Below are 26,582 nucleotides of genomic sequence, written 5' to 3' on the forward strand. Positions count from 1 at the left end.
TTGTTGTGGGCTATTTTTGGTGGGGTTTCTGTGGAAAAAGTTTCTACTGACAAAATGGCAGTGGAATATTTTCACATAGGTTCATGTAGGAGGAGTCGTTGGCAATACCAGCCGAAACCTCTCGCCAAACTAGGTCAAAGTGCAATGATGTCCTTTTACATACATATGTTTTCAGATTGAAAATGCATCCCAAGCGAAGAAAACTTAACATGGAGTCCTAATAAGTATTAAGGCTTTTCCAATTGATGGTTCTCTGTGAATTGAATAAAAATATGTCCCTGTGCCTAACATACCTAAAATTGATATTTCAAAGTGTAAAAGTTATTGAAAAGTTCGCCTCACTCACGTGACAGCGGGGTGAAAATGCGCTGTGAGCTATTTTGGAGTGCTTTTGTGAGCGGGTAATAGCTTTTCTGATAAGTATCAAATAAGTAGTTGTAGCGGTTGGCCTAGTGAACATCTTACTTGAGCATTTTTCCTGAATATTCTTTAGAGGCTTGTTAAAGAAATTTCAAGATATCAAAAATATTTTTTCTTCGAATGGTATCATTTTGTTGGTGTCAATTTTTAGACCAAATATCTCGACGGACCGATTAAACACTTATTTCTACAGCCAATATTTTTTAACGTCTATTGAGGTATAATTTATCTGCCTCTAGTGAGATCTCGGTTTTGGGTCAAAAATGCACCTTAAAAAGCGAAAATTTGACAGATAGAGGGGATGATTTTTTTGCTATTATGCGATAGATTCCTATGAGCTGAGTACATGCTGCACATAGTCCTACACCGGAAATGCATACTTCAACATAGAACGGACGAAAGATTGACGCAACTGGTCGTATCGGTTTACGTATGTATTAATGGAATGAAAGTGAGTTCTAACATAGTTTCGCGCGAATTTTTTCATAAATATTAATTAGAAAGCTAGACTAGCGATGACACAAATCAAATACGTTCATATTAGAACGGGCTGACGAAACAGCTGCCAAGTGATAACGGGTTAGATAAGCAGGATATCTACGACGATAAACTGTAGGTATGTATTATCGCTTACATTAGGTTAGGTGTAATATTAACAAACTAAATTGGTTAAATCAGCCAAGGTAAAATAGGCGCGAAGCAAAGCCCATGGGTCTGTCTAGTTACTACCACGACTGCTAAAGATGGTTGGCTGGTAGGTTGCTTTGTCAGTCGTTGGTCCACGTCTCGGTAGTGACTGGCGATGACGGGCATCGGCGGCATCAGTGCTGCTGCTACAGTCGCCGCCAACGCCGCCGCAGGCGGCTTTGCCTCTACCGTCGTCGTCATCGCAAAAGTCGGGAAGCAGAGCAGTGGCTGTGCCCATTCGTCGCTGCCACGTCTGCTCTTGCTGGCGTGGCTGGTATTAAGTATTATTGGGCTATGTTGTATAACAGTTGGAACATAGAAGCTAAACGAAGGACTAAGCTGTAGACCAAGCAACCGACCTACTGACTGACTGACAAGGGACAGGATATCGCCATCGCTGTTGCCACTGCTGCTTTGGACGATTGAGTCGTAACAAGTAGCAGCAGCAGTAGCACGAAGAAGCACGCCAACAGCGGCGTATAGGGGAAATGACTGCAGCAGCAGCAGCAAGTAATACCGGTGACAACGGCAACGATGGAGGACCGACAGCAGTAGCGCCCTCTTCCATTTCTTATTTGCCTCTGACTGTACTATTGCGCAGACTGACTGGTCGGAAGGCTCCTTCGCTGCCTGGACTAGCTGTTGCTGTGATACGCGTTGCGGTCATCATGGATCGTCGCTCTCCCAGCGCGAGAACCAGCGGCGATGATGCAGGAGCGATGATAGTAACAGTAAGTGCCAACAGTAACAATCAATAGCAGCATGTTGTTGCTATTACTGTCGCTTTGCTGAGGCTTACACGGTTTTGACTATACTGCGCCTCAGCAGTAGAACCGAATGAAAGAAATCGACCGTTGTTGCCTGCGTGTGACCAACGAACAGACGAATGCACAGCAAATTTTTCGCTACTGGAGATTGCTGTTACTATCGTTTGCTTTGTCGCTGGTAGCAGCAGCAGCAGCAGCAGCAGCAGCTCGTGCTGCTACTGCAGTTACCCCTGGTGGTAATGGTGATGATCTTAGTGGCAATCGCCGTCGTCATGGTGCTGCCGTTGTCGATTGCAGCTGGCGCTGGCTTTTGTTGTTGTCGCTGCGGCTATTGCCGGTGAGGGCGACGGCGCGGACGAAACCGGGCGGGATGGAACAGAACAGCAGCTGACCAAATGGGCGAGTGCGACTACTGCCAGCAGCAGCAGCCCTTGCAAGCGTGAAGTGCACTGAACGATAAAGGTTGACCGTCACCAATTGTCGTGGCCGCGCTGAGTTGAACGCCGCCTAGTGTTTAGCGCTGACGTCATCGTTGCAATAGGCCGACTGTGGCAGGCCAGCAGTGTTTTGTCCGCTGGTATTCACCGTTTAGATCGAAAGTTACATTCTGGTCGCCCGCCCTATTATTAGTAGCTGCCGCCAATGCTGCTGCTGGTGCTGTGGCTGTCGCCGTTTTTCTAGTAGAGCGGGACATCAGTATTTTTGCTGCTGCTGCTGCTGCTGCCGCTGCCGCTTGCTAGACTGTTGTGGAGTTGCTGCAAGTCGTCGTATGCGTCAGCGAAACCAAGACAGAAATTTGCGACAGTGTGAGCAGCAGAAGGAACAACAAGAAATGAACGTAGGAATGGTGGCAACGCTGTGAGTGATGGTTACGGCGCTGATGCTGCGAATGCTGTTGGCCGTTGCTGCTGCTGCTGCTGCTGCCGCCGCCGTCGCCGTCGCCGTCGCCGCCGTTTCTGTCGGCAATCGTAGTGACTCTGCGGGAAGTGAGGGAAATCGCGAATGACGACGACGACGGCGACCTGTTGTTGTTTTTCGCTGCCGACGGCTGGTGTTGCTGCTGCTGTTGCTGTGGCTTTAACTGTGCTACATCTACGTCTCGTAGTCGTGATACTGTTATGATTATAGGTGGTGCTAGTGGTACAGCTGCAGTTCTTGTGAAAGATTGTTTAGTTGGCGATTTTGGAATCGATTTAGGTGGGCGCCAGTAACGCGATAGCGCGTCAAGCCAATCGCCAAAAATACAGCAGTAACAACCGTGTACGGCATTTAACTATTAATGCAGTTCAACCGTAACAGCAGCAACGGCTGCAGTAGCTAGGTTCAGTCAGTAAAAAGACCGAAAATAGCGAAAGAAAAGCAATAAGTCGCATTGCAAGTGTTAAGTAGCTTTACACCAACCTACCATTTTCGCGACTGCTGCTGCGAAAAGCCAATGCCTACTGTCTTCCAATGTTAACAATAATAATACGCTGTGCATGTACGACGACCATTGCTGCGTTCACGGTGGTCACAGCTATTCATGCTGCTGCTGAGGTCGGTGCTGCTGCTAAATGCTGATGCTGTGGGGTGGGCGGCAGGCAAGCAGGCAACCGAAGGGGAGAGGGGTAGACAGGCAAACAAGAGGTCAAGAACGAGCAAGTAATTAATTAACCAATCAAGCTATCATAGGAAGAGCGAGAGAGAGAGAGAGACAGAGAGAGAGAGAGAGAGAGAGGAGCTGCGACCGCCAATAATAACTTAACCGACCGTCCATTTAGCAGCAGCACCAACTGTAACACTGGGAAACGTGTTGCTTTGTTGTTGCTGTTGGCTTACAGCTGTATTCGCGGACTGCGGTTTGAAGCGAACGTTATTGTCAGCCAGCCCTGCTGGTGACTGCCGGCGGTCGCAGTGCTAGTTCTGGTGCTGTGTGTGTTTGTGCGTGTCGGTGCGGGCCGCGGCACTTTTTTGTCGTTGTGGAACGGAAAAGTAAGAGCAGTAGCAGCAGCAGCAGCAGCAGCAGCAAAAGCCGGAGTAGAAGCATCATTTACTAAAGGAGAATAACAAAAAGGATAACAAATAACAATAATAAGCAACATTAAAATAAATAAGATTCTAGTGTCGTTGTTCGGACCCAGTACCGTCATCCCAGTATTGAGGCGCGGAGTCTCCTTTTGCCAGTCTGGGTGTTGTTATTCAGACGACTGTGATACGTTCTTACGGTGCTGCCTCTACCGTTGCGCCCTATTGTCATCGTAGCAGTTATGTGAAATGCGCGAAATCACCCAGGATTATGTTTCATACTGTTATATAACTTCTTGCTTGCGGATGGTCGACCTACGGCAGAAAGGTTCGTGGTAGCGCAATGCTGTAAACATATACTGCAATTCAAAATCCATGTTCTGAAGTGTCGAAATATCAAATCTCCTGTACATAATGAAACGGCCGCTGATTCTGCTCGTGCTATTATTGTGGCGCCTGTTAGTTACGCGCCGCTGGTCAATTCTGTGGTTTACTATTGATATTGTTGCCATTGTTGATCCACTTATCTACAGTAAACTGCGCCATCCAATTAACTCTGTTATTATACTATGAGTTAGCTATTACCGCTTGACGGTCTGTAACCACGACATTGACAACAGCATCAATAAATTAAAATTACAACAATCGATTTGCAAGTAAATGATGATCATTAGCGTTGTTACTATTACCGCAATATACCACATATATGATTTATAAAAAAAAAATTCAAATGATAAATTTATGATGAAATTTTGCTATTCGTTTCACACTCAGACCACTAAACAAACGAATGCCTGCATACGCCCGGCTTCGAACCTAGAACACCACGTGTCTCGCCGTCTAGCATGCAAACACGTTACCATCACAGCAGCTTAGTCTAGCGACCTTCTTTCTGCCTAAGTACCTTCTTCATCTCAGCTATCTAAGTGGTGTTAACATAACGCTCAGTCAATCAATATATATATATATATATATACAGAGGGAGGGAGACCATAAACGTCTTGAGGTGAAAAAGACAATGTTCAACCTAAAGCTTCTCATTGATTGCCCCTAATAGATTTGCGAGTCGCCTAGTAGCGGAGCACAACTAGTGATGGCTAAAGTTGCAAACAACTAACGAGAGCCGGGAAAAGCGCGCCAATTTTTTCTTGACTTTAAGATGGACATAGTGAAGACACAATGGGCATCTGTTTCGATGTTCATCCATTCGCTTGAATAGTCATCTTATGTCAAGTACATAAATGATACGGTCGAAGCTTACGCAAAGTCACTTACGTGAGCAGAGGGCGAATACCAGAGGGAAGTGGCTGCACTTTATAAAAGTAACTTCCACTTTTTTTCCCGTTTTTATCGAACGCACGCTTTTGTTAATGCTAGCTTTTCATTCGGATGCAAATAAAATGATTCAGTGATGTCTAAACGATTAATACGACAATTTCAGATGCCGTTTAACGGAAAAAAATCGTATCTCTGCGATGTAGGCAGCTGCGGACAGGTACAATAAACAATTATCTGAATTTGTGAAAAAGATATTTATATACGAGAGAAATCACACAAATAGAATTTTTACAAGCGTCAACATACTAGAATTGCAAAACCAGTTTTTTTAGCTGGACAATTATGATAATACGTGTACGTGCTTAATTGTATTCATCGGCACCGTAAGTCGCGGTGTTTTCTCGAAACTTCTACGTCATTTACCATTGATTTTTCTACCAGTATAGTCTTTTTGGACGGTCTGGATTTTTAAAATGTGGCACCTTAAGTCATTGATGACCTATGATAGATCAGGCTTAACAACCGTAGCTTCACGTTCTATTTAAAGTAATGAGCAAACCTGTCACGCTGACAAATCACGATGCACATTGTATTTTAGACCTTCTGTACAGCCGACAAGCTCAACTCGCATAAGAAAGCCCACAAAGTGCCGTTTCTCGTCTTCAGTACACACAGTCCGCCTCAAGGTAAGCAACAAATAGGCCCTCATTGATTTGCAAATGCATTTATTATTATTTACGTAGACATCACATTTATATAGGTAGGCATTTACTAAAACGCGATATTTCTATATTATATGTTAACATTGTTCATATTGTCGCTAACCTGACATATCGAAGGGTTGATACTTATCAAAGGGACATACCTACATATATACCTAGTATATATATACTAGGTTTATCAATACGAAAGCCTGTCTTCACGTATATTGGTTCACGTCGATTCTGAACGATTCTGTAACGGCTACAACGACAAACACCAATTCGACGACTGCCGCTGGCGACTCTGTTGTCAGCTCATGAGCGCGTATCCCTGCTTGCTATTTTGTGTGCGTACGTGAACGAACGGTGGAGTCGTATGATTAGAGTCTGTTGTTTACGGTTTCCCTTTGGCGTGTTTCCAGTGAGAAGAACAGATTCATAGACACAGTTGCTCCCATACTCGCCGTTGTTGCGCTTTGCCGTTCCCACTGGAAGCACCAAAAGAGCGAGCATTGGCAAATAGGTGAACTAAAGGCATCATCACTACCGCCAATAACAGAGGGGGATCGCGCTCCTAGAGCGACAGCAGCAACGGCGGCACTAACAGTATCAAAACTAGCGTTTTTTTTTCCACGTTACAATACATAATTATTGTCACCATATGGTACGCTCTGCTGCTGGGATTCTCATGATATTTGACGACTGGCTTGTGGTGAACTAACTGTCAGGATTATAGGCGTAAAGGAACCAGTAGTTACAAACGTCAAAGCTAGAACCAACTCGTAAGCTCTGCCGCTTCGAGATGGCGAGCAATGGAAAACTTGGCGTTCTTGATGATGAGAGCCGCATTTGTTACCGTTCTTTTCCTCTCGTTCTCCTTTGGCCTCCCACTTTTACGTTGAACTGAATAAATATGCAAATATCATTTAGACTTAGGTAAGGCTGCAATTTGAAGTTATTGCTAACTTATAAGTATTGCTACTTATCTCTCTTATGATGAATACCTGAATTTTTGAACATGATAATGCACACAAAGAAATTGTTATATGGTTGTCTTAAACTCGTTCTGTATTATTATACAGAAGCGTTGCTTATCAAATATGTGTTAGGTAACCGTTGTTTGTTCAAAAATTGAACTTTCGACAGTGACGCTTATACCAACATCCTCTTACGCAAACAATTTAGATTCTTCCTTTTGTAAGATGCTCTACGGTGATAAATTCACCATTATTAACGAGTCTATTGTGTGTCTTTGATCCTACGCGAGAATTGGTGGAACAAAGGAAGAGAAAAAATAGTTGGTAGTTATGGAAGCTTTAAATCAAAGTTCCTGTGCTGGTTTCAAAGTGCATCTCACATATCACAGCCGATAAGGGTAATTGTTTAATACATTGATGAGTAACACGAGCAACGCTTCTACATGTCCCTATGTTATTTGGAGAAATTATCTATCCACCTGAATTTCTGTGCGTATATTCCATGAGTCGCCAGTTTATCCTTCACATCAAAACGTACTTGAATGTACAAACATTCAGTGTATGCGGGTTCTGTTACAACACTGGAATCGAGATTACGGCTGTATTAGTTGCCATGATGGCTTGTATAGTCTATTGTTTGTTATTGGTTCGTTTATACCCACGTTGAAGCGGGCCTACGTTGCCGCTGCCATTAGCGCCACCTGCTACCGCTGGGTGCTGTGCGATTGACCTTGGCCGCCGGCCGTTGTTTGAAGCTGGTGTGGTTCTTTCTTCTTGCTGTCGTCATACTCACCAGCCATAAGGGGCTTTTTCAAGTATTAGCTTTGTATGTAAATCCGTGTGTGTACGCGCCTGTATGTATGTACATTGTGGCGTTGAATGTGCATGGCGGTGCATGGCCTTCAACGACCGCGCTACCCGCAGGACTACGCTGCTGCTGCTGTCGCTGAATCTGTGCCAGCGCTGATTATGTCGCTCAAGCTACGAAGCCTCGTCAATTAAACCTTGTAATACTGTCGGTTTGCAGGTTTCCTATGCTATATTAACCATATCTTTATCGCTTGCTTGCTCAGTTAGCAGTTACAAACTAACTGCATTTTGACCAATAGGATATTGACTTCAAATGCCTGTAAATATCATGATACCGGTTTAGGTACGGAAGCTTCAACAACATTTCGATTCATGTGATAAATCTTGAAAATTGTCCTTAAAGCTAAGTACAACGTTCTCTTTTTCCGAGACTTCACCGTGCTAATCGATAGAATGTCGCAGATATCAAAGCATCGACGAGTCATGCAAAATTAAGCTCCAAAGCGGCTCAACAAGGCTGTCAGCGCTATTACGTTTTTGCGGTTCTTCATACAATCAACTCAGATCTCTCCTAACTAAATGCAGCACACACAAGTATTATCCCTATGGGTACTTGGGGTTGCACATCCATTTCGATAACGAATAATAGTCTCCTTTTATTAACTTTATTATATATAAAGTAAACGATTGTCTCTATTTTCAAATAGTCCCGTTATTCCGTGCATGCCATCCAAAGAAACAAAGGTCATGGAGTATTATCCGTGTTGCCGCCGTCATCGACCATGTTTCAGGATGGTAGCTAAAGCTGAATTACGCAGCCTGTATACAAACGGCTCTTTCGTCTTCTACTAAAGCCCTGTGTTCCTAGATTCGTAAACAAAGTCGTCGATATTCTGCTGCACGGACCCATCTGAATCTACGCTTCGCGAACTTGAGTGAAATTTATCTTGGTTGCACCGAAAGACCAGGGTATTCGCTGTCGCGCCGGTATCGTGGCAAGAAGAGACGAACTAGATCAGTTAAAGAGTGAACCGGTTGTATGGAACTCGGCATTATTCGACCACGAGAATTCCGAACACAGAGCATGCTATAGTGAAGGGAAAAGACGACTGTGGGCTAGGGGCGGAGAATGACTTTTCTGTGAAGTTCTCTCTGGTATGACAAAACAGTAAATTTTCGAGAAACGTAACGCCCTGAAAGATTTTTACGGATCGGATGTAATAACAAAGCACGGCAACACGTACGTGTTGTTGTTGCTGATGTATTTTCACGGTGATAGTAACAATCATCTATCTACAAAGGTGTGCCCGTCTTCATGGAAATGAACAATGAACTACAGGTCTTGGGACATGAAATGGCTGTGTCAATTAAAGTCGTTATAAATATACAGAAGTGGTTGTACAAGCTTTGTGGGATGAAGAAGTGGCTAGTAGATCTTAACTTAAATCGAAAGAGCACTCCTTCAGCCGCACGATTCGAAACTCGTCTTCCAACGAAATGCATTGATTCTCTTAGATCTTTATTTATTACGCCTAGAGATAGCCATATGTACTGATCAACACTATCTTTTTTTTTTTATCACGCGGCCAGCAAGTTAACAAGTTCGCTAGCGCTGGGTTCGTATTTCGTGAATTTGAACGACTTCACTAGTAACGTATGACATCCACATGTAATAATTTCGTATCCGAGTCAATTTAAAGTGATCCATCACTGAGGAGAGTGTCAAGGCGGCATTGGCTGTGCTGCAAGAGAAATGCAGACATCGTACTAATGCCAGTTGTCGCCATGCTGACCATCCGTAGTATTTCATATTGAACACTCCTACACAACTGAAGAGAAACTTAAAGGTACGTTCTATCTGTTTGAATGATTCGGCCCTCTCCAGTACGCTGTCTAATTATTCTCAATATACCCCGGCCCCATCAGGTCTTTGTGGAAAGAAATACAAAGGCCAAGGTTTGTTTGGGTGACTCCTTTTGGGGATTATGGTCTTTTCCTTGAGTTTCTCGTTAGTCATTCATATGAGTTCTGTCTTTGGCACTAAGCTTGCTAGTCATCTCTGACATTTATTGGGACAGTTAAACGCTCGGATTGTCTATTTTGGCGTCTTTCTACATTCGGGCAGCAATTAAAACACTTTTCTTTGTTTTTGCGAAAACCTTCTAAACATGACTCAAGGATCTTTCTTAAGATATTTTTTTACAAGGGATGGGTAATGAAGAGATTAACTATTAGAAATAGCATATGGACACCTGGTTTCTGACTGCTGATTTTCCCCTTGGTAGACTTTTATTTGTTAATGGATTTTAGGTTCGAACTTTTGCTCCGCTGGGAGCAATTTGTAGTGAGTTGGCAGCTTTAGATGCTTGCGTCTAATGCGGCTCCTCACAGCTAGACATTTGGGACGACATCGTTCGACGGTTTGACTAGAGAGTTTTGTAGCAGTGGTTTAAGTTATAATATATTGAATTTTATTTCTAGGAAGTTACGAAAATCGTTTTACTCTTATTTTTTGGCACATTTCATTTAGAGTGTAAATGGTAGTTGACACTGCAATAATTATTAATCAGCTTATCTTTGTTAAATTTTGAGTTACGATGTGACTGGTCCTTCAATCATCCGCGTGAAAGCTATTATGAGAGTATATACCACTTACGACGAAATTACCCGTTTGTCACCGTGCGGTGTTATTTGTGAGCTACGACAGACTCATATACTTGAACGTATTACGCCAGTGAGTGACGAATTAACGCAGCAAAGAAGGCGGTTACGTTTGAATACCTGAGCAACTCCGTCAGAGCAGACGTAGTCTGTACTTCTCTAATGTCAGTCACGTATCTTTGTTTTTGGAACGCCGGACGCCTATAAGCAAGAGATATTTAAACTCAATACTTTGTGAAATGGCCTGGAGGCGACGTATATTTTCCTTTACTAAATAATCTTTTTACGAATAATGATGCTATGTAGCATAACAATACCTGTATAAATCTTGTCACAATTCATTGTACCAATGCACACGTTAAATGACAAAATGTTTTTTAAATAGTTCCTCTGTTACACGAAACTTATCTGCATTTAATACCGTTCACTATTTCGGGCTCGAAACTTAAGACAAAGCTAACTGCTATGACATCTTCGGTTGATTAGACGCATTAGCCATTCCCATTGGTTGACCTATTTGCTCCAATATCACTATCACATAATATTGCATTATATGAGAGAGTGGGAACTCCGCCCCACTAGGCTTGAATATACTAGATTAAAAAGGGGCTCCCGTACTTTTCTAATGAAAAGGAAACGTTACATTTTTCACTCTTAACACAAGGCACAATCGTTTTTGTATGAATAGCTGGCTGGACCCTGGCCATTGGCTTTTTTCTAAAGCCATCTGTTCCAATCTCTAATTTACGTTGGCGTGCTGATACCATTTTTCAGCTCCAGCGACAATTCTGTGCAAAACTCGGTCATTGTGGCCGTGTGACACTTAGTAACGACGATCTGGAAAAATGCAATGTCAAATTGTAATTTTTTGTTGGATTCAGGGAGTTCATAAGGTATCTAAGCGTCAAGTCCCTGTATAAAGGTAAGGGACTCGAGGTGGTTAAACAGTCGTGTGGCTGTAGTCCATCTTTTGGGCTAGTTACCAAGTTGTCTGTTGGCCATCTCCCTTTAAAAGCGCTGTCAAATAATTGTCTTTAAATTTAAGCGGCTAGAACGAGGAGCATCGTCTAGGCACCGAACACTGTTATCGAACATGGAAAACCACACTTGAGCAGTCACTTTAGCGCTAGCGTCGTTATCATTGACAAGACAAATGTCCTGGATTGTTTCGGCATTGTTTTGGCCTCGAAGAAATGCCTAGTGTAGCAGGTGTCGAAAATGTACTAATTCCACTCAGAACATCTTTAAGAGATTCGTTTCAATTAGCATTGCAAAATATGATTCCAGCGCACTGGTCGAGTGCATCCGAGCGGTACGCTAGAAGTAAAAAACAAGTGAGGAAAAGTGGAAGAAGGAGTTTTTAAAAAAGAGCTTGCGAACTTTCCAACTTAATAGCATGGAACGTTAGCTATGCACATGTCGTAGACACGGTTACGTTCAAACAATTACGAACGGATCCTGCTCAAAATGGCGAGAAAAGATCAATGCAGAACCTTGCATCCACACTGGTTTTTTTTTTGTTTTCACACTGGTGATTTCGTTTCTTCCCACCGAGTTGACTGGCTTGCTGGTAATAGTTTCTAAATATATATATAAAAGGTTCGGGCGAGAAACACTGTTACGTAAATATCAATGCCCGTTAATATGTCGTTTGTTTGTCGCTGGCAACTTGATTTTGTTTGATACCAGACAGTATTCCGGCAATCTATTACGCAAAATAAATGATACCGTCTTTTTTGCGATTATAATCTAATTGGCCTTGACTGAACTATAGGCCGTTAGTAGAGATCAGGGCCACGTATTTTTGTTTGTTTTTTTTTGTTATATATATATGTGTTATATCTTAATTTTTGGATTAACTAAAAACCTTACAGTCTATTGATGCACATCTATTTTAGGTCTATATAATTTCATTCCACGCCCTTATATTTATTATTTGTGCTATCATTTAGGCCCGCAGCCGGATGACACTCCAGCACGATTTACCAAACTTATGGATGCAGCTGGACTCGCGCAAGATCTGTCATCAAATCCTTTCGATGAATCGTTCCGACAAGCAGGACAAAATCCTCAAGCTATTGAGCTCATTGACTCCGATCCCATCATACCACCCCCTGTCAATGTGGTTCCGCCTACGACAGCTGATATCTTGCAACAAGTTGTCGAGCAGGAACAACAGCCATGTTGGAAAAGTGAGCCTGCAGGGCCACCGAGCAATAATCACAGTAACGCTAGCAATAGCACCGCCAACAGTACAGCAGGGAGCGCTGCTAATACTGATCAGAGGGCGCCCGTCATAACATCAAGGTAATTTCCATGCCTGTCGATTCTATTGAAACACGTATTATAGTAGATACATTGTACTGTAACTAACGAAACTTGCATGACTATATATTGGTATAGGCGAGGTCAGGTCCTGCGCTTAGTCTCAAACTTGTATTGTATACTGTACGCAAAAGACGTTTAAAAATAAGTATATTGGTTTTTTCATCTATTAAGGTCATACAGTATTAACAGGGCGAACGTGTTTATGGGAGACTTTGGTGAAACCCACACGGACCATAGTACCCAAGAAAATGCGTATTGTTCAGTACTAACATACTGAATTCTAGCTTTTTATACTTTTTTTTCACAGGCTTAATCCTTGTATTTTTAGTCGATATATGCATTATTATTGTCTATGACCTTCTGCTATTTGTAGTAATTTATTTATACTACTGTTTTAGATGTGTGAGGTAAAAGACTCTACGAAGTCCTGAAAGGCAACATTGAAGCATCCAGATTTGAGTAATTTTTCTACTGAGAAATTGTCGAGGTTTTGAAAAAAAATTGCCTGTGAAAGAAATGTCTAGCAAATATGCCTGATGATAGAGAGTTTTTATGCCGTTATAAATTAGTGTCATCCTGAACTATGAGACTGACGTTCGTTACGTGTTATGCTGTTGACTTGACATATTTCTATGACCATTATTATCTAGGTGGAGCATCAAGTTCCGAATCAACTGCTCCTTCCTTTTTGAAAAAATAGCTACCAATTGAAAACATCTTACGTTTTTATGACCACTTAGGAATCTCTTTTTTTTTGTTGTTTCGTCACTCGCTTTCACTGTTGTTATTTGTTTTTTTACTTGTCGTTGTTACTACTTTAGACCAGGTCCTACGTTATTAACCGACTTGACGGAGAATGGACGTCCAGCCAGCATTGCTGCTGCTCCTCCAGGAAGTAGCATCGGTGGTCTTGAGAATGTCACGGTAAAAACGTCATCGTCCCCACCTCCAGCTCATCCATCGAGTGCACACGGACCGGGAGTGCCTGTCAACTCATCGTTGCTCAACCAGCTCAACCAAGTTATCGTCCCTCCAATGCTAGGTATGCTGCAACAGGCTCACGTGCACGTGCACAGCGGCGGCACTACAACGCTCACTGACACTTTGTTGAGCCGGCACTTCTCACACATCGCCCAGGCTATGGGCCATCAAAGCCTTCAGCAGAGTCAGAGTTCAGCCTCGCACGATTCTGCCTCTAGCACCACCACTGCACGCGGTATGTTTGAGCTCGTGCACCTACTCCACCTGCACTCACTTACTTATTCTAATCACTTATCCAAGAATAAAATTGCATGCGCAAATAAATAAGATTTACGCTTGCTAATCCTCCTTTGATCAAAACCGTAGGCCATTTAGTAAGCCATTTACGAAAACTAGCAGCGACCGCCTACAATCCAGAAAAGCTACTGCAAAGCCAAACGAGTACGGCTATGAGGCAGAGTAAAGTGTAGTTAACGAAGCAGTTGTCTGAAACAAAAAGAAATCATTTTCAGGAGTAGAAAGATCAAATTCGAATTGGGAGCTTGGACTGAGATGCACGCGCTTATGCATTAACAGAAATACTGTATATTAGGTTCTCTACCATACGCAACTAACTCTGCTTTGTCTTGTTACCTTCATGTATTTCATAGTTTTAGCCCATCATCGTACTGGCCTATCAAGGCTGAGGCAACGCTTACGAACGTGCTTCCGCTATGTGCTTGCGAGGCTGGTGCTGTTTTAACTTCGTCTAGTATAATTAGAAGAAGTCTATGTTATACAAATATAGAAATAAACTTGGTTTGAGACCACTTGTGCGTGCGCTATTTCCAGTATTTATTTTTGTTCAGTTCAAAGGCTTATCAATTGAACACTGTTCAACTGTTGCAAGATAGAACGCAAGTAAAAAAAATTGTCTTAAGAATAAGGGCGAAGATGAAGCACACCCCAGTGCCAAACGAACTTTTACCGACATGTAAACCCCAAAAGAATGGTCTACGTTATTGTTAACTTCCAGGCGGCTTCCGAACAGTGTGAAACAAAGATGCATATCTAGCTTAGAAAACTCCTGAAGCCTCAATTTTTTAGGATCTTTAGCATTAGCTATTAAATTTAAATTTGCTCAATCATGTATCTGGTGAATTTTGAAATAAGCTCCAATGAACAGCTTGGAAGTTTCGAATGCACGCTAGTGTGACGATCTACATTGGGCCCTTTAAAAATCTCTACTTCCCGATGATCGTAGAAGGGTAGTAAGTTTACATTTGAATCAGAGCAAAGCTCACGTCCTACTACATTTCACCCTGTTCATTTGCCTCCCCTTCCCGTTTATGGCAGGTTTATTCCAATACATTTTTCATATTAGAGATTCTCTAAAGGAAAATAGTCCTGTACCATATTGTGGTAGCCGTATCGTACTCAATGATGTTTGCTTTTAAATGTGTCCGCGCAACACTTCCTTATTCGTTCTCCTAAGTAACTAACTGGCTTTAGCAAAACAACGTCTTACGCTTGGCATGGTTGATTCTATTGTGGTGATGCTAAATCATTTCTATACCCACGCATACGCTTTAGTATTCTAATATCAGATGAGTTTGCAGATACGCTGCCATTTCAATCTTGTTACAACACCTATAACGTTGTGGATCGCAAATATTTTCGGATTAATTATGGTACCTTACGTAATGCTTTTCAAGCAATCCCTGGTTTCTCTACGTGTAAAATATACTTAAATTAGCTAGCGGATTGGTCAGTTGATGCTAACGGTTACCAACGTAATATCAATGCGTTTTTATGAACAACTAACGTGTACGGCAAAGCAAGTTTGTTAAAGCCACGTATGTCTTGGTGATGGTAAAGGCGGTAGTAGAGCTGGTACCACATACAGGTATTGCATATAACTCTGGACATCTGCATAGAAAGCTTTCAAGGAAATTTCTCAGACGGGAAGTGACCGGCTGTGGGACCGAGCATGGAGACGCACTGCAAAAAAGCGCACAGTTCTCAGCTCCCGCTGTAATACCTCCAAACAATGCCTGAAGACAATGTCGGACGTTAAAAGGTTGAAAGGCAATCTGGCCAGGACCACGGTCAGAAACCAAGGGGTCATCTAAATCAAAAAAAGACAGTTTCTAATTATATTAGCATGAAGATCTTTGCACAGGAAAAAAATCATTTCATGTCGTTGTTGTTGTTCTTGCTGCGCGCCATTAGACACTCGAGATTGCAAGCGCACTGGTACTGTAACCGATACAACAAAATGGCATTATATATATATATATATATAGATGCCATAAAACCGCTGATCTGAATAAGTGGTGGTTTCAGCATTTGACTGAAAGCTTGGCATTTGAATTCTAATTACCCCTTGGTCAATGCATGTTTTCCCTTAGGCAGGTTGAGTCAAAAGTTGTTCGGTAACGGGATCAGTAGTAATTACTACGTTCTCTCTAAGCAATTCCCAACTGCAGAGTATTTTTTTGCCTCGTAGTTTTTGCAAAAAAAATTGCTAGCTTTTTTTATTAGCCGAAATGATTATTTTAATTCGGTGAGGTGAAATAGGCAAAAGATACTTTTCTCGACGTGATTCCTCGCTTAGAATTTTTGAGCCTCGAAAGGGTATTGCAATTGTAGTAGAGCTATGGCTGCAAGAAACATGTTTCCGGTTTCTGCCGAGCACATTTAAAATAGTCTAATTATGAACTTGTGTTGTGTGGGTTTTAAATCCGGCTTTCCAGAACGGCAACAGCAAAAAAAATATTGATTACAGTTTGAAAATATAATCTGCAAGGTAGCATCTTTCACCTACTGGTTTTATGGATGGAAAACATCTGTGCCACCGTATTTTCCGTAGAGTTTTGACGGCATTAAGCTTTCGTGTCCATGCTGAAGAGTTTGACTGCAATCTTATCGAAGATAATTTCTAAAAAACTAATTATTTTTACTGTTAGGTAAAGTAAGCTGAAATAGAATCGATATTTTGCACTGTTTCAGATGGTCTAATAATATCAGTTATAAACTTTTATTAAACGCTTATATATCGCACAATGCCAAACACAATTGCTATAGTTGACCTGCGGAGCTCCCCCCTTAACAGAGTTGTACAAAAGCGGGGTAATAATTTCAGTCCGTTAACTAGAAAATGACGAGTTTAAAAATATACCCATAGTGCTGCACAGTGGTAAGGATAGTGGCAAGCATTTTCTGTGCTATACAGAACAAGTATGCAGCGTTCTTCTGATTCATGCGTAGACGAATCGTAACTGAAAAGCAGAAAATTTAGGTTAATGTGTGTACACACTTGTGATCTTCTTCTGTTACCAGCAGGTCCACAGTCGATGATGATGATGGTGACGCCCAGTAGCGATTTACAAATACCGAATTCTTCGCAACATAACAGCGATACTGGCCGTGTCGGAATGTGAGTTCTATTATTACTGTGAGAAAATTGGTAAATGTATGTTTTAATTTGATTCCATTCGTTCAGCCAAATAATACAGCATTCGTTTCGATTCCCGGCGGTTCACGAAGTTAGCGTTAGCAAGCAGTGCAGAATAATCTATATAGAAATCTGCACGAATCTACTCGTTACCTAAGATAAGAACCCAATATAAGGCGCGATATTTCAAATACGACGATATCAGTCAGGCTTATTGAGGACAGTCGAACGATCAGCAGCGGTTCAGGATTCTAATAACACCAGCATCACTACGAAAGCTTCTAGCGGAGGTACAATAGTGAAACCTCTATTCGTTGCATCACTCAGAGACATATAGTTCATAATAATAATAATAATGATGATGATGAGCTTAAAGGTGGAAAGAAGTGTTTTGGTCTATATTGTTGATAAGCGGTACGGATGAACACCAAACCACCCATAGTTTCGATGATACAAACAATTTAACTATCAGCATCCGGCCTCAAAAATTTAACCCTACTTTAAACAGCTGCAGAAATACTTACAAAGTTAGCATCTTTCAGCCATCGCCTTTAACTCACCCATTCCATAATCTGACGTAACCTAACCCTCCACATATATGCTGGTTAACTTAACACCTGATTTTGCTGTAAGTTGTTTCTAAGCAAAAAAAAACAAAAAGCAATGTTCCCACTTCCCGCTTGGAGGAGGTCTTAGCGGCTCACCAACTGGCTTCATTCGCAGTTCTACAACCGCGTCCTTAACAGAAGTGAACGAGTCGACGTCGTTATGTTAGCGCTTGCTAGAGTCTCGTTCAATTACGCTTCATACTTAGAAATCTGATGAGTTTAAATCTGGTGCGCTGATTCCAAAATATGCCCAGATTCAACCAGCGAACCCAACGTTTACCGACTGAAATGAGCCGGTGAGCTATCTTACAAAAAAACCCGACTGTTTTCGCTTAAATAATTTAGTTATCTATGATCGCACAATAACTTGTAGAAAACGCAGGTGAAGTACTTTGGAAGAATTCGAGTGGAAAGACGTCTTCGTTCACGTATTATCTTACTTGAAGCACAATCGTTGGCCACATATGTGGTTTTATTCATTCTTCTGGGTCATCAGCTATGCTCTCTGCGGTTGACTCTTACATCGACGACAGCATCTGGAACGAATCAAAGACAGCTCATTGCTCCCCTCTTGAAAGAATTGATGGGCAGACGACAGTAATCAGACATTTCAATTTTAATTGTCCTCAGAGAGCATTTGGTAACTTCAGGTCTTCGCATACAATAAATAGTAGGTTAATGATACTGAGATGAAATTTTTCGTTGATGACCTTATCAAAGCGATATAATCTTTAGAAATGCACTTTCAGATGACGTCGGGTGTCTGTGTAGTCCGTAATATTTTTCCGTTGTGCTGCCATGTCTTCGCTGGCCTGTGTCGATGTTTGTCTATGCTTCTTCTGAAGGCACGTCCGTTTATTTTATGGTGCACTGTCGATTTAGATTAATTATAAATGTTTGTAATTTCTATGGAAGTTAACCTTAAGTGAAGAAATCGGTTAATGTCTGATTTTCACGTCAATCGTCAGAACGTTCACTGTTCTTTATCATAGCTGGACGTTCGTTTCCTCCTTGTAGCGAATCTTCCTCTGGTAGTTCTCTAGATAATGACCGTGCGTTGTTCTCGCTTTGCATAAAAAGAAAGGACCGATAGTTTTGCAACTGCAACCACTATACCTTTCATAATTATACAAGCAGGGTTTAAATAATTGAACTGTATAATAAAATATATCTGCGGTTAGCTAGCTTAACTTCGACAGTTGTACCGGCACTTATCTCGAGGCCGATCTTTGGCGCAGTCCACACCTATATAGCCAATACCAGACGATAGCTAAATCCTATAAACTGTACATCCTGACACCTGACGAATAGTTGACCCGAACGTGTCCATGCGTCCTATAGTAATTGGCATAAGATGCTTGCGCATTTATTAGTGCGACGTACTGCGATTCGTAGAAATGGTACATTTCGCTATTTTCTTGATAAGAAAATGGCGCAGTGATAGTCGAATTATAATTATTCCGTTAAAGCCTATTCAGTTTTTAGATTCATCAGTATGAGTCGTACAGGCCAAGATGGTCCCGTGACCATTGTTGTGACGTCAGGCGTGCACACGGATGTCATTCCAACTATTCGTACGCAGATCGGCAGCCCGCAGTCAAAATTGGGTGCTCGTGCCATGCCTTCAAGTTGCTGCATATTTTGGGCGGAGAAGAGGCGAATCAGGTCACCCATCCTATAGCCTGTTGCTATCCTATGAATTCAGATAAAAAAAATGCTACAAGAAGGAGGCCCGTGGACTGTCGGTGTTGATTAGAAATCGATTGACGTAACATAAACGACCCATAAATATATGTAAGCGCCTTGAATCATATAGGACAGCACGGCAAAGCTACTGTTAAAATAATTTTAGCTGCAACGCTCTTTAAAACTAAACGTTGGCAAAACTAATTCTCCTCTGGGGCATCGTATGATAGAAAAAAAAAGGCTTAAAATAACCGTGAATCGCGCGACGACTATCGGTTAACGCTCTGTCGATTGTTTCTTCGACCACCTATTCAAGCGGAATTTGGTATAGAGGTAAAGAACTCGCTTATTTTCAATTTGTGTTCGTGAATAAGTTGTTTATAGCCTTTATTTTTTTTTTAGTATGAAACAATTGTCTCAGCTCCTTTTGGTAAATAAAATAAAAACTATCTAAAGCTGTAAGAAACTCTTAATTACCTAAAATCCATTGCATCTGAGCGGAAAGGTTCATCACAATACATTTATGTCTACTACTGTGTTCCTGATAATTGCTTGTACGTTCAAACTATTACTCCAGTTTGAGTGTGATTCGTTTAAGTTGTTTTACTTCCTTTTGCAGAAAGCGGAAAAGTGGTGGAGGCAGTAGCGATGACGAAGAGGAACGAAAACGAAAATTTCGAGAGAACAACAAACGCGCTGCACAGCGGTAGTATTAAATATTTATTGTTTAATCGTTAGGCAATTTAACCCTTTGATCTTTTTGTCAACCCTCTCAAAAAGTTTTTCCGCCCTGCCAGTTTTACTCGATCTGCCACTGAACAATTTCTGTCGATTCATCTAGTTTTATTGTAATAAAGAAATAATATATAAGCTTAGCTCGCTTGATTCGCTGTACATATGGGCAAGCTGCTATTTAGTGTGCAAAAATCGTCTTTGATCATATGCTTCCTGATATGTGATTACAGTTGCCGGATGCGTAAAAAACAGGAAATTGAGGAAACGCGACGAGAACGTGACCGTCTTCGTGAGGAAAACCAGAAACTTTCGGCAAAATTAGAACACTGCATGAATACCGAAGACAAGCTTCGAGCACAACTGGAAAAGCTTAAAATGGAACTCGTTGAGCATGCGCAGTGTAGCGTATCGCTTAAGAAACGCAACTCAGGAGTCATTCAATATCCAGTGTGATTAATGCATATTGCGCCATCATCCCACATTATCATACGAACAACGTCGTCGTAGTTCTAATGAGGTGTCCTGCCGTCGGCGATTGACGCTTGCACCGCTCGAAGTCCGTGTCGCGAGGATATGTGAACGCTTAACAATTGCCGCAATGCTCCTTCGTAAGAGGCGAGCGTCTGCAATAATTCGTGACTGATATGCTCAGATTTGCCAGTGCAGCACATATGTTGACCCATCACTTAAGACGAGATCGCAATATTATGATGGTAGGTAGGTAGGCAGCCTTCAGTGATCTTAATTGATGACATCGATCATTTGCGTTTTGTATACTGATCTGTTTTCGAGTGACTAATGACGTAATGAATTTTGGAACAATAATTCGTACCTAAGTTACATTAACGTATCCTTCGCTCAGTTACCAGCATTAAACATGGACGCGCACAGTTTTGCATGTGAATTCATGGAGACAAACAGAAACGCGATGACCACGAAAAATCCATGAAGATAACGAACTAATTGTTTATTCACATGCCGTGTATCTCTCTAATATTTGGTCTTGATAGCCGTCATTATGGCGAAATAGACCTTGCCCGAGTTTTTTTTTAATATGAACTCAATTGACACCAGGTTTGTCATCGCAATTAAGCAGGCGCACGACAACGTGCAATGGGTGCTCTTAGCTAAACGACCTCCCCGCATTCTCAAGTACAGCTCTGTCTATACGTATATAATGTGTTCTGACATGCCGTACCGTCCACAGGAATTCTATTGTTGCCCTGTTACCCTTTAGCCTTTAGTTAAGTACTTGAGAATAAGCTTTAGTCGAAGCTTATCCATACGTTTCGATCATTTTGACGTTTCTGCTCATCTGTGCGCGGTAGCAAGGTTAAGGAACTATAGTATTGCGCTATTGTGTAAATATTGTTTAGAACTCACCCATTGGCTCGGCTTATTCGGTGTATGAGTATCTTTACATCGAATTCAAGGGAACGGCGCGTAATAATGAAAGCTTTGCTTCCTCTTATCAGCCTCTTCTACCTCGTCCGTTTGCAATTTAGCGCTAAACTAACTACATTGTAATAGCTTACAAACTTTTTTCAGATTGATTCGCTGGAAGATGTGAATGGTGCAGGGTCACTACTGGTAAATCATTAGCTTTAATGCCTCTCAAGGCCAAATCCTAACCCTCAATGCGGTACGTTAGTCTTATCTAGTTCCAAGAACAATTGGTTAATACGCTCTTGTCCCGACCTTGCGTCTCCGTTATCTCTGATATTAATGATTCACTTAAGAAAACATTGCGCTTGCCCATGATAAAACAATTGGCCATTGCTAATGCCCCTTGATTCGTTAACTGGCACATGGTTACGTTTGTCGCTATGTCTTTTGAGTCACCGGATAGGTTTATATTGTTAGTTTATTGTACAACAGCTGGCCGCGCAAAAGAACTACCGAACATGTATTAGCGAATTTACTACACCCGTTTTTTTTAACGTAAAGAGGAGGGATTGATATTTTCCTTTACAATACGCAAACGTTGCGTCTTCTGGTATTAACATGTGGCCACTTTTCTTCGTGCTCGTTTCACCCATGAAGAACAAACCTTTGTCTACATTTATACATACAAATATACATAGCTAATGGTAGTAGTTGCAGTGATAGACATCGCTGTTGCAGACACAAGTCATCCTAACCGTCTTGTACAGAGGGTAGAAGTCGTCGTTCGTGCTCAGAATGTACAGATTACATTTCAACGAAAAACGTTCGTGTTATTATCTAGTTAAGTCAGTCATCCACCTCCGTAGCTCATTAGCATGTCGTGTATGTGGATTTGTCTATTTTATACTCTGGGTTCCACGCAATGTTACAACCGTAAATGAAAAAGTAACTAACAAACATGTTGAAAGATAGCTAATGGGCATCTGTCATTTTATCAATACTAAATGTATCACTATTTAGAAGTCGACAAGTGGTACGACAAGGACGGTAGAGTTGTAAATTGTACCCATTATTACGCCGAAGATGGTAACGCATAGATCTATATTATGTGACTTTAATATATTAATAATGAGTGTCTGTGTACGCGTAGTGAGTGTGGCTACCACAAAGTACATGTAGAAAGCCAACGGATGAAGTAGACTTAATATAACATCGTATATAGTAAAAATATAAAGTACATATATGCACATATACATAGTAATATAATATAATGTTGAAGCAAATGTTTATAACGTTTGCTTTTGCAAATGATGAATCATGACAGAAAAGACGGAGAGCTTTGGAATGAAAAACGTCAATTTTGCAAATACGAAACGGCAATAGAAATGACACAGTCACGTACTATGTAACATATTAGTTTGTTTAATATCTGAATGATATATTTTGTGGCATTCAACAAAATAAATACGTACTGTTACTGAAAAATCGTCTTCTTTTTACACCTTATGAGCTCGAATAATGTATAGGAACTGAAGGATGGGGGACCTTTCACGTCAGATTAGGGTCAGTTTCAGTAACGATAAGCTCGAACTAGGTCTTTAGTAGGGAAACTGTGGCTCGAAGAAAATAAGACTCATCTAATCTACAACAGTCCACGAAATGGTGGCAGCAAAGATCACTGGAACTTGTTTTCATCGATTAAAGCATATAGGTTTTACAAGATGCGCTTGTTGACCCAGAAGCTTTACGCAAATGACAAACCGAATCTTCCTGTTTTAAAACAACTTACCGAGGTCGAGTTTCGGGCATTTTCAAATAACCTGACGCTTTATCGTATGAGGTCATATCGTCAATCCCAAATCGAGATAAAGGGTGCTCAAACAGCTCTTGATGAAATTGTGTGTTGGTTTCTTTGTACACCAAGAAAGCAAAAGATCTTGACTATTTGATGTTGATGGGCTCTCGTTGGAAGTTATACCTTGAAGTTCCACGATTCCTTTTTAATTACGATTTGGGCTCCTTATTTGTCTTATTTGGACCACATGTACTGGCTTTTTTCAACTGTCCCCCACCTTCGCCTCCTCATTGTTTGTCTGCTTCTATGACATTTGAAAGTGCTCTTTGTCTTCCATAAGCCCGTTGAAATTCACGCGCTTTTTTATTTTTGTTAATTATTACTTCCGGTTAACCTAAGGAAAATTCAGAGCTATATATTTCAGCGGAAATTATTATGTCGTAACATAGATAATGGCAATTATTATTTAACAAGAAATGTTTTATTCGTTCTAATTTCGTCCGATTTCTCGACTAACGTATTCCTTCCCTCTGCCCCGAAATTTTCATGTCCGTCGTTAAATTCATCTCGACAATTTTTGAGACCTTCTATGGTACAGCTAAATTCCAGTGATCGAAAAATTAGTGGTAACCTATCTAGGATATGACGAACAGCTTATTTAGGCTCTTGCATGATGTCTTAAGCGACCTTTGCCATGTGTAATCTGGTATGTCACGGACGGGACTCTTACATCTTTTTTGATGGCCAACAGCTGGGCGATAACCAGATACTTGTTGAGCGTTCTTTTGAAATAATCTACTCTGTATATGTCCCTTCCAGCCCCACTAAACGCGAATCATGTGCCTTTGCGGTTTTGGGGTCTGGTCTAACTTTGGAATTGAACGTATTTCTCGAAACTGTCCTTTTCTCTCTGTTTCATATCTACGTGGAGACACAATTTCCAGTCATTGGTGACAGTTCGGCGTAAAAACCTATTGTCGCTACGTGCTGGCTGATCGACGGCAAGATGTAGAATATGGAGCCGTGTCTTCCAGTATATTTCACAGAATTCATGAACCACCCAGAATAGTAAACTTCAATATAATGATCCATAATTAAATAAGTGTAGCTTCTACCAGACATTTTCTTCAAAGGGTCTTTAGGAGCGGTCCTTGTCGACACTGAATAGCCCGCTATAACGGAATGCATCTTTCAGTGCCCAGACGCAAGCCACCTCTCAGCAGTCCTGTCAGATATTAAATCCATAGCACATACGGCGCAAATCCCGGTTTCGGAAGTCATTTTACTTCGACGAAAGGCAGAACAGAGTAGGCTTTGCGTTTGGAAAAAACGAGGGGCGGCACTATCAATACCTTTTTTTCACATTCAGATCTAACAAAAGGGCATTAAGTGTTAGTTCGGTATCGAGGACATATGAGATAAAGCATAGGCGCAGTTCTTTCACAATGCGGCTATAACAGAGCCTGCAGACTCTTAGGTTTTACAAGATTTGAACAGCTCCCACAAAGCATTATGTTGCGCGGCGACCCTTAGCTGATTTATGGTAAATCATTTTGCGGGTGTATTGAAACCCTAGGGCTCCCAAAAATATAATTCTGACGCTGCCTACAGTCTGGGGGCGGCGTTTAGTTTATGTCGAGCTTATCGATACTGCCGAAAATGCATATGTATATATATATATATATACATATATATATATATATATATATATATATATACATATATATATATATAGCCTTCATGAGAGGTTAAACTCTGTTGAAAAGCATTATTTTCCTTGGGAAGCAAACAAAAGGTCCAAGTTGCTAATTTGAAGTTGGAAAATAAACTGACCTAATAAATTAAAGGAGATCACAAGGATTGGAAAGCTCAAAGTCATTGACTTCCACCGACCGTCCGGTGACGAGAGAGCTAAAAAATATAAGCAACAGACCCCCAATCTTGATTTGAAAGCTCGAATACATTTAGGAGCACATATCATACACCAAAAAATGCTGAAAACACATGTACAAATGCATTACATTACACCCTTTCCGGTACACCAAAGTTAAAAACATTAGAATTTTATTAAAAAGAAAAAAAAATAAGCACTATTTATCGTCAGTTTGGCGTAGACATGGCAATTATTTGCAAATAAAGTGAGATCTGCCAAACTCTACAAAATAATCGCAACGTTGACTTCTACAGAATGGATTTTAGGTGGAAAACAGCTTTCTTGGCAGGCTTGTTCCCCTTCTCTTGATTGGGATGAACATCTGCCTTTAAGCATAGCTTCTACTTCCGCAGTAGTAATTTATGCAAGGACACTTTTTTGGTGATTTTTTCTTTAATTGTCGGAAACCTTGTGGCTGATTCATATTGAATCTGCTTTTCCCAACTTGGAAGCTTTTGTGTATTACATTTCCGCTAATTCCAAATATAATTATGATATTTGACGTTGTTGGTACACCGTTCAGTCGACACCATAACGTGCGCGGGCTCAAACCTGCGAATCCCTCAAGTACCCAATAAATCAGCTCACTATTACATATATTATTATAGTAAAATAATTCCATCCACATGGTGTTGCCATGCCATCTGGATGGTGCTCTCATTTTTGTGCATACTGCAATTAGCTAACTTAGTTTTCGTTAGACAAGGATAGTATCCCCTCATTAACTACGTATTGGCAACGTATCCTCACCGTCAAGCAATCTTTATTACACGGTTTTCATACCCGCTTACGATTCAAACAACCTAGCCATAGCCATACAGTATTCCTTCCTATGCGGTAGGATTGAAAAACGCTTCGTTGTGCGGCGAAAACGACACAGGTGATTGTCTAAGATTTCGTTAGGCCATTATATATCTATATCCTGTACACCATTCTACCCAAATAACGTTTAGGCACTGTGATGCTCTTATCGCAGTGTTGTGTTCTCACGTACTCTAACTGATATCTATGTCTATCTTTTGCGTACAAATACTGAGAATGTATGGCAAACGCAAGTATTGTAGCATCATCTCCAACTGATGTAGTTAAGTTTGCAACAACGAAACTGACCTTTTACAGCCAGTTAATGGATAAACGATTCTGTGCTGTTTGTTATAGTCAAGCCTAATCTGAACGCAACAACTTAGAGACCAAAATGTACCATGCCAAAATTGCCCTATTACGAAATCGATTACTTGTTCCTTTGGACGAAGTTGCTCTCAAACGTAGACATGACGTTCCATACACTCCGCAGCCAGAATGTGCAAACACGTCTACGTCTTCAACACAGCAAAGTAGTCCACAGCAAAGCAGTACATCGATCGTAACGGATTATGAACTTCAAAAAGA

At 41.2% G+C, this 26,582-nt stretch overlaps 1 protein-coding gene and 3 long non-coding RNA genes across 17 annotated transcripts in view; 1 reads left to right on the forward strand and 3 right to left on the reverse strand.

Annotated features, from left to right (window-relative positions):
• LOC147757745 (uncharacterized) overlaps positions 1–753 on the reverse strand; it is a 2,482-nt gene extending 1,729 nt beyond the window's left edge. Inside the window, exon 1 of the long non-coding RNA XR_015321091.1 lies at positions 347–753. This is a non-coding gene — a long non-coding RNA (uncharacterized LOC147757745). The remainder of the gene's footprint in view (positions 1–346) is intronic.
• Positions 1–22,950, forward strand: part of LOC111245204 (uncharacterized) — a 23,277-nt gene extending 327 nt beyond the window's left edge. The window contains exons 1-9 of one of the 14 annotated variants that reach the window (XR_015321075.1): positions 1,449–1,838; positions 5,320–5,373; positions 5,755–5,842; positions 12,258–12,612; positions 13,455–13,849; positions 16,936–17,032; positions 19,964–20,050; positions 20,310–20,792; positions 21,628–22,950. Coding sequence is in view for 11 of the 14 variants with exons in the window: in XM_022793223.2 (XP_022648958.1) it covers positions 1,596–1,838; positions 5,320–5,373; positions 5,755–5,842; positions 12,258–12,612; positions 13,455–13,849; positions 16,936–17,032; positions 19,964–20,050; positions 20,310–20,532 (1,542 nt within the window). In the remaining 3 variants the exon portion in view is untranslated. The other 13 variants (XR_015321076.1, XR_015321077.1, XM_086980063.1 and 10 more) reach the window with 13 other exon arrangements.
• On the reverse strand, positions 5,865–9,529 carry LOC147757746 (uncharacterized). Its single transcript, XR_015321090.1, has 2 exons — positions 7,314–9,529; positions 5,865–6,760 (listed from the first exon to the last, which is right to left on the reverse strand). It is a non-coding gene; the product is annotated as an uncharacterized LOC147757746 (long non-coding RNA).
• On the reverse strand, positions 10,377–11,425 carry LOC111245210 (uncharacterized). Its single transcript, XR_002671245.2, has 3 exons — positions 11,289–11,425; positions 10,949–11,142; positions 10,377–10,506 (listed from the first exon to the last, which is right to left on the reverse strand). It is a non-coding gene; the product is annotated as an uncharacterized LOC111245210 (long non-coding RNA).
• Positions 22,951–26,582: the final 3,632 nt, after the last annotated feature.

Source organism: Varroa destructor, unplaced genomic scaffold (assembly GCF_002443255.2).
Source record: "Varroa destructor unplaced genomic scaffold, Vdes_3.0 BEIS01000002.1, whole genome shotgun sequence".
In the NCBI taxonomy this organism is placed as follows: Eukaryota; Metazoa; Arthropoda; class Arachnida; order Mesostigmata; family Varroidae; genus Varroa; species Varroa destructor.